Raw genomic sequence first — 17780 nt, 5'->3', positions numbered from 1 at the left:
AGTGCAGTGGAGGATGGCCCAGGTGCTTGGGCCCTGCACCCCATGGGAGACGAGGAAAAGCACCTGGCTCCTGGCTCCTGCCATCGGATCAGCGCGGTGCGCCGGCCGCAGCGCGCCGGCCGCGGCGGCCATTGGAGGGTCTCTCTCTCACAATGTCCACTCTGCCTGTCAAAAAAAAAAAGATAATGACCCTGTGACAGTAGCATACTGATGAAATTCTTAATACAGAGCACACAGATTCTGGTTTGTATTCACCAGGTATGTCTGAAGTGACTAACAACACTCAAGGTCCCTTCTACTTCATTCTCATGGGCATCCCTGGATTTGAGGCCTCCCACATCTGGATCTCCATCCCCTTCTTCTGTCTCTACACTGTCTCCATCGTGGGCAACACCACCATCCTCACGGCCATCCACACACCACCAGGCCTCCACCAGCCCATGTACCTGTTTCTCTCCATGTTGGCAGTGACTGACCTGGGCCTCACCCTCACCACCCTGCCCACGGTCATGCAACTCTTCTGGTTCAACATTCAGAAAGTTAGCTTTGAAGCCTGCTTTGCCCAGTTCTTCTTCCTCCATGGATTCTCCTTCATGGAATCATCTGTCCTATTGGCCATGTCCTTTGATCGCTATGTGGCTATCTGCCGTCCCCTACATTATGCCACCATCCTCACCAATGAAGTCATTGGTAGAATTGGGCTTGCCATCACTTGCCGCTGTGTTCTGGCTGTTCTTCCCTCCCTTTTTCTACTCAAGCGCCTGCCCTTCTGCCACTCCCACCTTCTGTCTCACTCCTATTGCCTCCACCAGGATATGATCCGCCTGGTCTGTGCTGACATCCGGGTCAACAGCTGGTACGGATTTGGTCTGGTCCTGCTCATTATTGTAATGGACCCTCTGCTAATCATAATCTCCTATACACTCATCTTGAAAAATATCCTGAGCACAGCCACCTGGACTGAAAGATTCCGTGCCCTCAATAACTGTCTATCCCACATTCTGGCTGTTCTGATCCTGTATGTCCCCATGGTTGGTGTATCAATGACTCATCGTTTTGCCAAACATGCCTCTCCACTGGTCCATGTTATCATGGCCAACGTCTACCTGTTGGCACCTCCCGTGATGAACCCTATCATTTACAGTGCAAAGACTAAGCAGATCCGCCAGCGGATTACCCACCTCCTGTTCAAGGGGAAAGCACACTAAAGACTGAAATTTAGATTTGCAGCAGTAATTTTATTTAAGTAACATGAATTCATGAATACAGACTGCTACCATCATTACCAAGTAGCAAAACGGGGAAAGAAATAGGTACTGTGTGAGAAGCCTCTGGTGTAGATAAAGAGACTTCATCAGTCCTTTACTGGCAATTAGAAGTGCAAAGATTTAAAAAAAATGAACTTTTCTCTTCATTAGCAATTTGAGATTGTGAAGAAAACCATTTAGAAATATAATTCAAAACACAATTCCTGTTCTTTGTTTTTTACAGTGTTCTTAAACATGTGATAAAATCAAAGATTCTGCATTTTAAACTCAAAATTCTGTTAAAATATGAAAATACTTATTGAAATAACATCCTCATGTACTTACAGTTAACCCCTAAAGTAAATGTTAGTGCTTAATTAAGCATGGATACTCATGTCATATCAATCTGTAATGAAAGACAACCTTCACAAGCTGGGGGCAAAACTGAAGAAAATCTATTACAGGATATTGGTGCTACATGGAAAGAAAACAGAACACTAAATCTCAAAAACCAAAATGGAAGTAGCCTGGAAAACTGTAGAACTAATTTTCAAGGCAGAATTCTCTTAAACTCAGTGGTGGGAGCAAGGATTCAGAAATGAAAAATACTGCTGAAAGAAAACAGTAGATCCAGGTGGGAATTGTTAGACAGACATCTCTGGAAGACTGACATACAAAGAGAGTGAATATTAAATGTGAATGTAAGGAAACAATTGAGAATTGCTAAAATTTAGACATGTCTCCTAAGCTGGCTTAAATTGTGCCCCCATTATATGAGTACCTTTGATTATCATAATTTGTTAAAAAATGAACTGAGGGTGTTTACCTTTTTGAGGAACAGTTTCTTAATCTATAAAAAATTTGCAGTTATACCTTAATAACTTTTAATTAATATTGAATAGAAAACATTTGTTAGCTGCCTTAAATTTTAAGGAATTCTTTCTATGTAAATTATTTAAAAAAGCACTATATAGATTGCAGTTGCTCTTAAAAGGGGTTATTGTCATCCTTTCACTAATCCCATTCGGTAATATTTTCCATCTCTATCCACGTGCATGGCTCTGTGTGTGTGTGTGTGTGTGTGTGTGTGTCTTGGGATTATTCACTAACCATCTGGGATATTTGAGATACCTCCTAGGCTATAATTCTCAACTCCCACCTTTCAAACACCATAAACAAGATTTTTCACATAATTGTCAATAATAGGGATAATCTAGTAGTAAAGACATTTGAGGTATCAGAACTGAATATAGATTAAGAGCTATTCTAGGAACTTTTTTTAAAAGTTTTTTTTAATTTTATTTATTTATACAAAAAGTATAAAAGAAGAATGGGTGAGAGAGAGAGCAAGAGATCTTTCATCTGCTGGTTCACTCCCCAAATGCTCACAATAGTTGGAATCAAGTCAGTCAGAAGAACTCCATACAGGTCTCCCAAGTGAGTGGCAGGGACCCAAGCATTTGAGCCATCATCTGCTGCCTCCCGGGGAGAGCATTAGCAGGAAGCCGGATTGGAAGCAGAGATGGAGCTTGATGCCAGGCAGTACAGTATGGGATTCAGTGGCTTAACTCACTCTCACTGCACAAAAATATCACATTTCCAGAATATTTTTAAGATGTACTGTTTATTTATTTGAAAGGAAGAGGAGTCACACACACACACACACACACACACAATCTTTTATCTTCTGGTTCATTCCTCAAATGGCCACAACAGTCTTCAGCTGTCCTGTTGACCATATCCTTGACCACAATGTGGCCTTCTACTCCCCTCTGTATCATGCCTCCATGCTAACCAATGAAGTCATTAGTAGAAAAGTTTTCAGCATCATTTGTAACTGTGTACTTGCTGACCACCCGCCCCTTACAGCACACGCCCAAACACACACACATTTTTTCTGCTCCAGTGTCTTCCATCACTCCCACATTTTTTCTCCCTACTATTGCCTTCACCAGGATACGATTTTCCTGGTCTGTGCAGACATCTGGGTTAGTAGCTGGTGTGAATTTGCTCTCAGCATGATCATTAGTGTAATGGGCCCTCTGCTCACTGTACTCTCCAATGCAGTGATTCTGAGAAGTCTCCTGAGAATAGTCTCCATGGTTCAGAGTATACTGTCAGTGATTCTTTGCCCCATATTCTTTCTGTTCTGATCCTCTGTGTCCCTGTGACTCATCACTTTGCTAAGTATGCCTCTCCATTGATCCGTAGTATCTGGATCCACAGACATCTGCTAGCATCTCCTATGCTGAAGCCTGTTGTTTACAGAACAAAGAGCAGGCATATCTGCCAGGAAAACTTCTATGTCCTCTCGCCCCCAAAATATGCATTCAAAATGAGGACATGAGCTTCCTAAATTACTGACGAATAAGTCATAGACACAAGAGGAGATTATAGACAGAATTGAATGTATTTAAAGGGAATATCTGTTAACACAGAATGACATGGTCCTAGATTTTAGCAGGAAATTTTGTCTAGTAGCAAGAATTCTATACAAAAGAGATGTAAACTCTGATTTATGAGCTTCTAGCTCATTTTAACAGCTATGCCAGTGGAATGAGCTTTATTGCTTGGAAATAAGATGAAGGTTAAGCAAGATATCTGCCCTGTTCTTTGTCTCATTTCCCTTGGTAAACTTTTGGTTATTCTCTCTCTCCCTTCTCTTTTCTCTCATTCTCTTTCTGAGTGTGTCTGTGAGTGTGTGTGTGTGTGTGCAGTTTATTATTTTAAAAATGTCATAATGTGTTTAGATTTCAAAATATATCTCATTTTTAGATACTTTATTAAATTGGGAAATGTTCCCCAGAATTTTATCTGTGCTTAGAATGTAAGTAACTATATTATTCAGATTGTATTTAAGAATGTATTTTAATTCATAATATTTGGATAAGAATGTAGCATTATTTGTAGCATAATGATCTGTAAAAAAGGATATATGTCACTCCCCGTCTTCATGGAGGAACGACACAGGACCCTGCGTTGTTCTTTCGTCTGCTCGGCCCTCCCCGGGTTTGCTGCTGGTTCTTCCCGGGTTGGCTACTGTCCCTTCCACCTCCGTGGAAGGGCGGGCCCCCTGCCACATTCCCCACTTCCCCGGGGGAGCGGCACACCGCCGGCCGGCTCTCTCGGGGGCTGCACAGGTGTTCCTTCAGATAGATGTTCCTCTTAGATGTTCCTGGTGCATGTTGTCTCTCTCCTCCTTTATAGTCCTCTTCCGCCAATCCCAACTCGGCTGCCCACACGCTGAGTACGCTGCTCTCCTCCAATCAGGAGCAGGATCAGCTCCTGGAGGTCAGCACTCAAGTTGGCAAGAGGCAGCTGCGTAGAAGCCATTTTCTCCTCTCCCAGCGCCATATTGTGGGAGAGCAGATGCATAGAATAAGTCTTAATTCCAGTAACTTAGTCCAGTCCGGGTTGCTCCCTGCAGATACAGGATTGGGGTTAATTTTTAGAAGAGCTATGTGGATTTCACTAGCTCAAATAGAAGACAGCTCAGATTGCATCTTTGGAAGAATACACTGAATGCCACCCTAAAAACTAAGAATCCTTTTTGCAAATAATAAGCATCAAAAGAGGAAACTTGATTCTGTCAAGATGTCTTTTAGTAGATGACTAGACAAGCAATTGCAGTACAACTATGCAATGGAATATCAATCAGTCATTAAATAATGAACTACGAAACTACACACAGACAAGGATTAATTCTAAATGGATATTGCTAAGTGAGAGAAGCCTGTCTTAAGCGGCTTAAAAAATGCATGAATCCATTTGTATAAAATTCTGAAAAAGGTAAAACTAGAGAGAGCTCTGATCGGTGGTGGCCAAGACTTTAAGGGCGGGGGATTGGAATGTTGAAAAGGCAAAGCACAGGGGATTATTTCTAGGGCAGTGAAATCAATCTGTAAAACTGTTATTGTGCACATATGACACTATGCACTTACCAAAATCCATAGAAATGTATAGTAGTACAGAGGGTACTTTAATTTGTGAACATTTTTTAAAAAACCTTTTAAGACTTTATAAGGTCCCAAAATGGAAAGCAGAATGTGACAAAGGAATCTAACTCCATTATGCTATATGAAATAACTGCTGAAAAAACTTGGAGGAAAAGCCGCTGACCTAAGTTATTTTGGAAATGAGTAGAATCTATAAGAAAAAGGCACAAAATATAGTCAGTGCCACTATATTCTACTTTACAGTGCAGTTTTCCTGGAGATTTAGTTTGATTACCAGTTCTGCAATTGCTACACACATTGGAATTGAAAAAGTATATGTGGACTGCAGAGAGTGTGAGCCAGGTTTCTTAGAAGCTGATAGAAGATGTAAGAGGTTGCCAATAGAAGGAAAAATCTTTGAATAATCCATGGGTTAGGAGTCAGAGGCATCAGTGTGAAGTCTTTTTAGCTTAATCTCAGATACAGATAATTAAATAAAAAGATACTAAAGTACAAGGTAAATGAGACATATTACTTTGCTTGATAAGCTAAGTGTCTGGAAATGATGACAACCCAATAATAACAAGTGCAGGTATTCACTGAAAGCCAAATATTTCTGAAAATGTTTTTTATTTATCTGAAAAATAAAACAGCATAAGAGTTTGAAATGATTAGATTTTATCCAAGAAAATAAACCTAAGGCTTTCACAATTAAAATTATTCTTGTAAACATTTCATACCGAAATCTATTTTACTTCTAATATATAAAAAGAATTGTACTATATATATATATTGTTTTGATCAATTTAAACACAAAACTATTTAAAGAGAAACTCAATTGTGAATACATTTTTAAACAATACTTTATGCCATCAATTTCTAAACATCAATTTTAAATATATAAACACATTTTTGTTACAAAGAACTATGCCAGTGTGATCATTAAAATTGTTTCAGAAATAAAAACATGATACATGATCAAATATCTTTGGTGGAAGTTAAAGAAAAATCTGTTTTATGGGGGAAAGATACTGATGTAAAAATATCTTAATGTTACGAGTATGTTCACGTATTTCAAAATTCATGATGTCAAGTATTAAAGCAATATGTATTAGATTTCATTGGATATTTTGACATGTGAAATAACAATTTATTGTGAACTAATTATATCTATAATATATCTCCAAATGCATGCCCAGCAACTAAGTTAATTTAGTATAAAATTCTAGATATTAACATAAAAATAATTGAAAATGTTTATTAATATTTTATCCAATATATTAGAGAGTACACAAATAAAAATTTGATAGCTAGTCTTCTAAACAGACAAAATAATACTGAAAAATCACTGTGTAAAATTGATCCTGGTGAGCTGGATGAGTCTGGGAGAATAAGATATAAGGTGAGGTCCCCGGTTAGAATGGCTCACATACAGAAATCTACCAACAGCAGGTGCTGATGAGGATGTGGGGAAAAGGGATACTAACACACTGTTGGTGGAAATGCAAACTGGTAAAACCACTATGGAAATCAGATTTCTCAGAAACCTGAATATAACCCTACCATACAATCCAGACATTCTACTCCTTGGAATTTACCCAAAGGAAATTAAATTGTCAAATAAAAGAGCTGTCTGCACCTAAGTGCTTATTGCAGCTCAATTCACAATAACTAAGACCTTGAATCAACCTAAATGCCCATCAACAGTAGACTGGATAAAGAAATTATGGGATACGTACTCTATAGAATACTACAGAGCAGTAAAAATCAATGAAATTCGTCATTTGCAACAAAATGGAGGAATCGGGAAAACATCATGCTGAGTGAATTAAGCCAGTCCCAAAGGGACAAATATCCTATGTTCTCCCTGATCAGTGACAACTAACCGAGCACCAAAAAGGAAACTTGTTGAGGTAAAATGGACACTATGAGAAATAGTGACTTGATCAGCCCTTGTCCTGACTGTTGATGAACAACTTAATACTTTATCCGTTTTAGTATTTTTTTGTTCTACTTAATACTATTGGTTGAACTCTTTAATTAACACACAATTATTCTTAGGTATTTAAATTTAACTAAAAAGTAATCCCTGTTAAATATAACAGTGAGAATAAGAGAGGGAGGAGATGTACAGTTCGGCACATGCTCAATTGGACTTGCCCCCAAACGGTAGAGGGGATTCCAATTCAATCCCATCAAGGTGGCATGTACCAATGCCATCTCACCAGTCCAAGTGATCAATTTCAGTTCACAATTGATCATTATGAAAGGACTAAGAGTCAAAGGGAACACATAAACAAGACTAGTGTCTGCTAGTACTAACTGATATACTTAAAAAGGAGAGAATGATCCAACATAGGAAGCAGGATACACAGCAGACTCATAGAATGGCAGATGTCCTAAACAGCACTCTGGCCTCAGAATCTCTGGCCTCAGAATCAGCCCTTAAGGTATTTGGATCTGGCTGAAAAGCTCATGAGAGTATTTCAGGCATGGGAAGCCAAGACACTCTGGCAAAAAAAAAAAAAAAAAAAAAAAAAAAAAAAAAAACACCTAAATGAAAGATCTCTGTGAGTGAGATCCCAGTGGAAAGAACAGGTCATCAAAGAAGGAAGTACCTTACTCTGAAGGGAGGCGAGAACTTCCACTTTGATTATGACCTTGTCTAAATATGATCAGAGTCAGCGAACTCAAAAGGCTTCCATAGCTTTGGAAACTCATGATAAGAGCCACCAGAAAAAAGAGTGTCAATTGTTAAGTCAACAACAGGAGTCACTGTGCACTTACTCCCCATGTAGGATCTCTGTCCTTAATGTGTTGTACTATGTGAATTAATGCTATAACTAGTACTCAAACAGTATTTTTCACTTTGTGTTTCTGTGTGAGTACAAACTGTTGAAAGCTTTACTTAATATATACTAAATTGATCTTCTGTATATAAAGAGAATTGAAAATTAATCTTGATGTGAATGTGATGGGAGAGGTACCGGGAGAAGGGAGTGTTGTGGGTGGGAGGGAAGTTATGGGGGAGAGAAAGCCACTGGAATCCAAAAGCTGTACTATGGAAATTTATATTTATTAAATAAAAGTTAAAAAAAAAGATAAGGTGAGGCAAACATTCTTGTAATTTAAGGCCAGGAAGTGAGTGAGACTGAAAAGCTGGTGTGTTTCTGATCAACCAGCACAACCCTGAATCAATTTACTCTACACAAAGAACCATGCTCTTGAGGGGAAACATTTGACCAATATTTCCAGGAAATCATAGACAGAAGCAGGCAGGACCAATAGACTCATGCTTAGGGGAAAAGGCGGAAAGGAGACAGCCAGGCATGGTGATTCCAAGGAAGGCAGGTGTAAGTCATGAGTATCTGTGTCACATCAGCAAATATCCCCACAGTACTCAGTGCATGCTCCTGGGATGATTTTTTGTGGGGAAGGTGTGTTGCTCTTCAGCTTTATCTCACAAAACTGGAAATTTGATTCACTTCAATTCAAATATCTTTAGGTCTTTCAATTATTTAATGGTAACTTATTATTTATCAAGCATTTTCCAGGAGTTTTGAAAAAAAAGAGGAAAGGGAAATTCCTTTTTTTTAAGATTTATTTTATTTATTTGAAAGACAGAGTTACAGAGAGAGGTAGAGACAGAGAGAGAGGTTTTCCATCCGCTGGTTCACTCCCCAGATGGCCGCAATGGCAGGAGCTGTGCCAATCCAAAGCCAAGAGCCAGGAGCTTCCTCTGGGTCTCCCACACAGGTGCAGGGACCCAAACACTTGGGCCATCTTGTACTGCTTTCCCAGGCCATAGGGGAGAGCTGGATCTGAAGAGGAGCAGCTGGGACTAGAACTGGCGCCCATGTGGGATGCCAGAGTGTCAGGCCAGGGCTTTAACCCGCTGCACCACAGCGCCAGCCCCGGAAAGGGAAATTCATTATTTCTTTTTTGGTTTTAAAATTTAATAATTTTTAACATTTTGCCACATTCACTCCATATGCAAACACTATATATATATGTATATATATATACACACACACACACACATATATGCTATTTTTTTCTCAGAAACACATATTATCACAAAGTGTGGGATAAATGACAGTGATCATGATGTGGGAAAAGAAGGTTATATTGTCATGTACATGGTATGATCCAGTGAAAAATATTTATAACTATATACCAAATGATATGACATCCAAACTATTTATATGCTCTTTGTATAAGAACTACCACAAATAAGGAAGAATATGTGATATTTGTCTTTCTGGGTCTAACTTATTTCACTTAGCAGAATGATCTCCAGTTCCATCCATGGAAAATATCAAGATTGCATTCTTTTTTATTGCTGAGTAATATTCTGTATCTTTCCTATTGTAAATTGAGGGGCTATAAACATAGGAGTGCAAATTATCTCTTTCATACGCTGATTTCACTTCCTTTAGGTACATTCACAGGAATGGGAAAATTGGCTCATATGGTAGGTCCATTTTTAGTGGAAACACATTCTTTCTTTCTTTTTTAAAAAAATCATTTATTTTCAAGGCAGATTTTCAGAGAGGGGGAGAGAGAGAGGTCTTCATCCACTGGCTTCACTCCCCAAATGACCGCAACGGCCAGAGCTGAGCTGATCCAAAGCAAGGAGCTTCTTCTGGGTCTCCCATGTGGGTGCAGGGGCCCAAGGACTTGGGACATCTTCTACTACTTTCTCAGGCCATAGCAGAGAGCTGGATCAGAAGTGGAGGAGCTGGGACTCAAATCAGCACCCATATGGGATGGTGGCACTGCAGGAAGTGGCTTTACTCACTACATCACAGTGTTGGCCCCAGAAATGCATTATTTCTGTCTTTAAATTATCATATCTGAGTTAAAGGAAAGGTATGTACATGTATACACACAGTGAACACATACAGTGATAGAATGTGAGATGGAAAGGCATGGTTACTTGACCCAGATTCAAGTCTTTGCATTCCTTCTTTCTATTCCTCTCCAATATGTCTGGTGAAGAGCACCGCCCATTGGAGAAACAGGATCAGAGCTTATGGATTGAATGAGAGTCTCCCCTCCCCCACATTGGAGTGATTCAGAACAATTCCCTCTTGCTGGAAAACAAGGTGACAATTCCCTCTCGGATTGGCTGAGTCTTAACACTGTAGATGATGGGGTTGAGCACAGGAGGCACAAAGAGATAGATGCTAGACATGAGCGTGTGGATGATAGGTGAAGCATGTTTAGCAGCACGATGCATCACAGACACACCAATCATAGGAACGTAGTACACAAGCACTGCACAGATGTGTGACACACATGTATTGAGAGCCTTCCACCGCCCCTCCCCAGAAGAAATGCTCAGCACTGTACAAAGAATCAGCACAAATGAGACCATGATGAGCAGTGAGTCCAGCCCAAAAGTGGCCAGGACAATAGCCAACCCCAGGATGCTGTTGAGTTTAGTATCAGCACAGGGCAGCTGGATCAAGTCTGAGTGGAGGCAGTAGGAATGGGAGAGGACATTAGTGTGACAATATGGCAGTTGCCTCAAAAGGACTGGAAGTGGGGCCATGAGTGCCACGCTCTTTACTGTAATGCTCAGACCCATGGAGATGATACGGGGCAGGGTCAGGATAGCTGTATAGCGCAGTGGGTTATAGATGGCTACAAACCGATCATAACTCATGGCAAACAGGACCCCTGACTCCATGCAGGAGAAGGTGTGAATGAAGAACATCTGGGCCAGGCAGCCATCAAAATCAATCCTGCGAGCATCAAACCAAAGAATGCCCAAGACAGTAGGCAGTGTAGACAGAGAGACTCCCACCTCAGTGACAGCCAACATGGAGAGGAACAGGTACATGGGCTCATGGAGGGCAGGGTTGGACTGCACTGCTGCCATGATTAGGCTGTTGCCCACAATGGCCACAATGTACATTATGAAGAAGGGGATGGACAGCCAGCCATGTTGGTCTTCCAGTCCTGGGATGCCAGTCAGGAAGATAGATAGGAGGTCAATACTTTCATTGCTCTTAGCTTCCATGTCATTAGCAGCAGAGATCAGTTTCACCTGCCATATAAAAAAAAAAAGAAAAGAAAAATGGAATTAGTACTCAAGTACTCAGTACCTCAAGGACTGAAGAAATAAACAGGCATTTGGCCTGCCAGTTAAGATGTTTCCTGGGAAGATGTAAACCATATCATAATGCCTGGGTTTGCATCCCAACTCCACTGTCAATTCACACTTCCTTTTAATACCCACCCTGGGAGGCAGCAGGTAAGACTTAACTGCTTAGGTCCTTGCCACCTACATGGGAAACCCAGATAAAGTTTCAGGCTCCCAGTGTTGGCCTAGCCCAGCCCAGGTTATTGCAGGTATTCTGGAAATAAATCAGTGGAAAAGACTCTCTCTCTCTCTCTCTCTCTCTCTCTCCCCCATATATAGATAGATAGATATAGATATAGATATAGATATAGATATAGATATAGTAAATAACTAAACTTTTAAATAATAAAGAATAAAGAAAGAAAGAATATGAGGGAAGGGAGGTATGGGGGCAGTTGGTGTCATCTATATCATTTTGAGTGAAAATGTGGCATGCTTTCTTTTCTCTACCTGGTCTCCTCTGGTTCCTAATCCTAAATGTTACAAATAAAGAAGATATTTCAGACAGCCTCATTTTATGAGACAGAATTATTTTTTAAAGATTTATTTATTTCCTTAAAAGTGAGTTACAGAAGTGGTGTGGGGCAGAGAGAGAGAGAGAGATCATCTACCTGCTGGTTCACTCCCCAGATGGCCACAATGGCCAGGGCTAAGCCAGGCCAAAGCCAGGAGCCAGGAGCTTCATGTGGACCTCCCACCTGGGTGGCATGGGTCCAAGCACTTGAGCCATCTTCCACTTCTTGTCCTGGGCCATTAGCAGGGTGCTGAATCAGAAGTGGAACAGCTGGGACTTGAACCAGTGCACATGTGGGATGCCACCATCACAGGTGGTGGTTTACCTGCTACACCACAATGCCAGCCCTGAGAAACAGAATTCTTAAAAATCAACAGTGGAAGCTTTAGAATAAATCAGATCTGGGTCGAAATCCACATGCAACCAATTACTATATGTGTGATGTGGACCACTTATTTATATTGTGATCTAAAGTTTTATTTTGTTTGTGTTTTTTTTTTAAATTGTAAAGTGAAGATAATGCTATTCTCTGCTCAGATATAAAGGAAAAATAAGAAAATTGATATCATTCTCAGCATTTTAGAGATTTGCACATTGATTTTAGAATACTTTGATTTGAATCTCAATTGATGGTTTACTCAGGATGAGTTAGATCAAAGAAAGTAAACTTCCTAATCCTCAGTGTTTCTATTTGTAAATTGTGTATAATTATGCACCACTTTATTGTATTTTGTAAGAGTAAATATGACACCTTGTGACAAATAACACGCAGAATAAATATATTAAGACCCAACAAAGGACAGTAACACACCAGCAATTTAACAGGCAATTTCTGCAGAGCCTGGATTACAGCTTAGATCCCTAGACTCTTCTTGTATTTATGTTCTCAATTTCATTATCATTATGGAAATGGAAGTAACCTTGGTTCTATTTATGTTGGAGTCATCAACAATAATGAGTTTTCACCTATCCAGTGTGGATCTGGGAAGACAAGGACACTTAGGAAAGTGTCCAGCTCCATGGGTCCTCAGTTCAGCCCAATAGGAGAAACATTTTGAATTAGAGACTGGTTTCAGAGAGCTGGAAAATGGAGAAATAGAAATACAGGTGATGAAGAACATGGAAATTACAAGTCAAAGTGTGATAGGGCTGGTGCTGTGGCATAGCGGGTGCCGACATCCCAAATGGCCAATGGTTCGAGTCCCGGCTGTTCCACTTCCGACCCAGCTCCCTGCTATGGCCTGGGAAAGCAGTAGAAGGTGGCCCAAGTCCTTGGGCCCCTGCACCCATGTGGGAGACCTAGAAGAAGCTCCTGGCTCCTGGCTTCAGATCGGCACAGCTCCAGCTGTTACAGCCAATTGGAGAGAGTACCAGCAGATGGAAGAACTCTCTCTCTCTTTTTCTCTCTCTCCCTCTCTCTGCCTCTCCTTCTCTCTCTGTGTAACTCTTTCAAATAAATAAATAAATCTTAAAAAAATGGTATGCTATGTCTTGAATATTGCTAATAGCACTGCTTTAAAAACTCAGTGGTGCAGGTGTCTCATTTATATAATTATTTCATTTCTTTTAGATATATACCCAGTGGTGGGACTGCTGGGTCAGATGGCAGTTATATTTCTAATATTTTAAGGAACTCTCAATATTTTGAACTCTGTTTGCAATTCAGAAGTCACTTGAGAATCAACATACTGAATTCCTTTATTGAATTCTTAAATTCCTTTATCTCTTTCTCAAATAACTTGTCTTAAAATTTTGTGCCACACAAGTCCTCTTATCAGGGTAACTGATGCATAGTAAATTTAAAATTAATCATCACTCATATGAGATATAGATGTACTCACGTGGGATATTGGATGCATTATCCCAAGCAGTGTTTTAACCCTTATGCCAAATGTCCATCCCTGCATATAATACTCTAGATAGGCTTTCAACTAGCAGCACCTGTGCAAAAGGAAAGGGGGCTTATTCGTATGAAGGTCATTGAAGGAATGAATGTTGCTTTGTTTTGACAAGAGGAGATGCAGTAGCAGTGGATGAAATGGGGATGAGCGGTGGCAAGCGATAGGAGATCACAGGGTAACAGTCTGGCATTTGTGCAAGCAATATTTTCCTAAGAATCAGAGGTATGTGGTGGAATTATAAGCTTCTTAAAAATGAATTATAGGTTTTTGACCAGTGGAGATGTTCAAAGACAAGATAACCCTTTATGGGAATGCTGGAGTGAGGATCCCAGGATCTACTGGGGTGAGAATAAAGTCTTTGCAATTCTCCCACTCTCAGCCTTAAGGTGCCAGACTACCAACGTGTCTCCTATTCTGTGGCAAAATAGCACAGCTGTGGGTCTGTGTGGAACAGAACACCAGCAAGTTCTCAACCCCTGTGTTGTGATCATCTATGTGTCTCTCACTGCTGAAGCAACCCAATCTGAAAAAACCTAGGTGACCAGGTGGCCATTTGAATTAACATCGTTGTTTCCATAGAAAACCTACATAAAATGAGACTTGAGGACTTTTTCCCTTGAATGTCTCCACCATAAGCCAAATAAATTGTAACAACTATGCAAACACACAGGCATTGACAGAAATTAATTCAAATACATAGAGATGACATGAGAGACTGAGAGAACCATACAGAAGCACAAACACAGTTGTAGACAGAAATATAACCTTTTCCCAATATGTAGAAGACATAGAAGATTCAAACTCACCTGAGAAATCTTTGTAAAGTGGCAGTTATAGTGATAGAGCCAGAGCTCACAATGGCTCCAGAATGGGCCACTAGGAAGCACTAGCTAAGACAGCAGGTAGACTTTATGTCTCTCAATGAGATTCTCAAAGGCCAAGGTCTCTGGGGTGCTGCTTTGCCTGAATGAAATGCTGTGCTGGTGATGTGGAAAGGGGAAGGGAAGCTAGATGTCACCTTGGGAATAAAAAGATATGAAGAAAAATATCTTTTGTTACCTCCCTGCCTCCACAGAGTATGAGATTCCATTCCTTCCTCATGGTGAAGAAGAAGATGAAGTCAAATTTCTCCAAACACCTTTGGAACTGTGTGCCCAGAACCCAAAGTCTAGATCCCTGAATTCTGAGCTTAAACCCAAGCCCCAGGCAGGACCTAAATCTTAGAACCTACTGGGAAATTTCCAGAGCCTCCATCTCAGACAACAGAGCTTGGCCCAGAATCAATTCCAGAATTTAACTAATAGAAGCTATAACCTGGACTGCCCTAATCCATTTATTCCTACTGTTCCCTATTCAATCTCCATTCCCATCACCTACTTTTCAACTTTCCACATGTTTGACAAGTTCAAGTTCTCTTCCAGCAGAGATAGGGCGATTCAGTGCTGGCGCCTTGGCTCACTTGGTTAATCCTCCGCCTGAGGAGCCAGAATCCCATATGGGTGCCAGTTCTAGTCTGGCTGCTCCTCTTTCAATCCAGCTCTCTGCTGTGGTCCAGGAGGGCAGTGGAGGATGGCCCAAGTGCTTGGGCCCCTGCACCCACATGGGAGACTAGGAAGAGGCATCTGACTCTTGACTTCAGATCGGCGCAGCTCCAGCCGTTGCAGCCATTTAGGGGGTGAACCAACAGAAGGAAGACCTTTCTCTCTCTGTCTCTCTCCCTCTCACTGTTTGTAACTCTACCTCTCAAATAAATAAATAAAATATAAAAAAAAAAAGAACCAGGAGATTCTAACTTTACAAAATCTATCTTTAAATCCCCACTTTTCCACCTATTAACTTCATGATATTAGAAGATTGACGTTCCTTCAACATGAAACCTAACCTATACAGAGACTAGCATCTACCTGCAGGAGAGACAAATTCAAATAAGAATTGGTTGTTTAATTTTGTTTGTTTTTATTTCTTTAGATTTAGAGACAGAGAGAGCATGCTCCCAACAGCAGATACATTTCCTCAATAACCTCAGTAACAGGAGCTGGGTTAGGGTGCACCCAGGTACCAAGAACCCAATTTGGGTATTCCAGGTGGGTGTCAGGGTCCCAACTACTTTAGACATCACTTGCTGCTTCCCAGGTTGCACATAAGCGGGAGTTGGAATCATAAATTAAACTAGGCCTCAAATCCAGGTACTCTGATATGGAATGAGGACATTCCAACTGGCATCTTAACCATTATGCCAAATGCCTAAACCATGTTTGCTTTTAATTGATGATGTTGGGTCCGGCGCTGTGGCATAGCAGGTAAAGCCGCCACCTGCAGTGCCGGCATCCCTATGGAAGTTCGAGTCCCAGCAGCTCCACTTCCAATCCAGCTCTCTGCTATGGCCTGGGAAAGCAGTAGAAGATGGCTCAAGTGGTTGGGCCCCCTGCACCCACGTGGGAGACCCAAAAGAAGCTGCTGGCTCCTGACTTTGGATCAGTGCAGCTCGGGCTGTTGCAGCCAATTGGTGAGTGAACCAGCAGATGGAAGACCTCTCTCTCTTTCTCTACCTCTCTCTTCGTGTAACTCTGATTTTCAAATAAATAAAAATAAATCTTTAAAAAAATAGACTATGTCGCACATAATAATTACCTTTCTTATAAATTTTACTTCAGGTTCTAGTTTCAGATGTCTTGTATAGTTTCCCAGTACCTGGGTTTCCAATTAAATATTTTTTTTAATTTATTTGACAGATAGAGATATAGACAGTGAGAGGGAAAGACAGAGAGAAAAGTCTTCCTTCCGTTGGTTCACTCCCCAAATGGCCGCAATGGCTGGAGCTGCGCCAATTTGAAGCCAGGAGCCAGGTGCTTTTTCCAGGTCTCCCATGTGGGTGCAGGGGCCCAAGCACTTGGGCCATCCTCTACTGCTTTCCCAGGCCATAGCAGAGAGCTGGGCTGGAAGAGGAGCAACCGGGACTAGAACCCAACGCCCATTTAGGATGCTGGCACCGCAGGCGGAGGATTAACAAAGTGAGCCACAGCACCGGCCCATTAAATATTTAATTTTCCCTTTTCCTCATTTCAGTTTCAAACTGAGTGAGGATTTATTGAGGAATGGAATGGCTAGAGAGCTCCCTTCTTTTTCTATAAAGGGCTGGGATTAGTGTGGGGAAGCAAACAGAAGATGGGCATGGAGAACATTCTCCTTTTCCCTTTGCAGAGTTCTGAAATAACAGAAGGGCAATTCGAGATGAGAACCCCTTCTGTTTCCCATTATTGTTACAGGATAGCTTAGGTCATAAATAAGTTGGGAGCCAGGATATGGGTTTCAGGAGAATGCAGACAGCATGCTGGTAAGAAAGGTATCAGAATCACAGGGAAAGAAGGAGACATAAGCATAACATTTTGAAGAGCTTTAATAGGTATGGAGTGAATGGGCTCTGATTCTGTCATTAGAAGCAACAAAAGCAGAATAAGCACTAGTCTGGGAACAGTACCCTCTTTCATTCAATTAGTTGTTTGATTGTTCATTTAATTTATGTGTAGTGGATATGACAAGCTTGAGCTAGATATAGAGCTTAAGCTTTGTCTGCCCATATCCTTTTCTTCTGACTTTTGAATAGTCCTTTTGCAGGACTTGGTTTCTGTCTTCATTAAATGAAGGAATAAGAAAAGAGACACCCAAATACTCACTCACTCTGTGTGTAATAAAGCTAAACAGAACATCTGTGTAAGTCTCATCACAAAGAGTGTATTGTAAAAGTTAAAGGTCACCTGTGAGGAAAATCTGTGGTTTGTTGTATCTCACACAATGTTTAAATATAGAAACAAATGCCCTGTGCAGTTAAATGGAACTTTCCACAATGGAGTAAAGAAAATACAGGCATAATATGCAGATTAGTGTTTTGGTACACAAGAATACAACCAGATTAAATATGTTCCATATTTTCTTTTTTTAAAAGACTTATTTGTTTAGAAGAAGAGAGGGAGAGCGAGGGAGAGAGAGGGAGAGAGAGGGAGAGAGGGAGAGAGGGAGAGAGGAGAAATTCCA

At 40.8% G+C, this 17780-nt stretch overlaps 2 protein-coding genes across 2 annotated transcripts; one reads left to right on the top strand and one right to left on the bottom strand.

Moving 5' to 3' along the window:
* Positions 1-260: 260 nt before the first annotated feature.
* OR51Q1 (olfactory receptor family 51 subfamily Q member 1) lies at positions 261-1208 on the top strand. The gene is given in 1 exon segment (NM_001171458.1): positions 261-1208. A coding segment is annotated over 1 exon segment (948 nt).
* A 9051-nt stretch (positions 1209-10259) lies between these two features.
* OLFR639 (olfactory receptor 639) lies at positions 10260-11210 on the bottom strand. The gene is given in 1 exon segment (NM_001171459.1): positions 10260-11210. A coding segment is annotated over 1 exon segment (951 nt).
* Between the last annotated feature and the right edge of the window lie 6570 nt (positions 11211-17780).

The sequence above is a fragment of the Oryctolagus cuniculus genome, chromosome 1 (genome assembly GCF_964237555.1).
Source record: "Oryctolagus cuniculus chromosome 1, mOryCun1.1, whole genome shotgun sequence".
Lineage (NCBI taxonomy): Eukaryota > Metazoa > Chordata > Mammalia > Lagomorpha > Leporidae > Oryctolagus > Oryctolagus cuniculus.
This window is presented reverse-complemented; position numbering and strand designations above follow the sequence as displayed.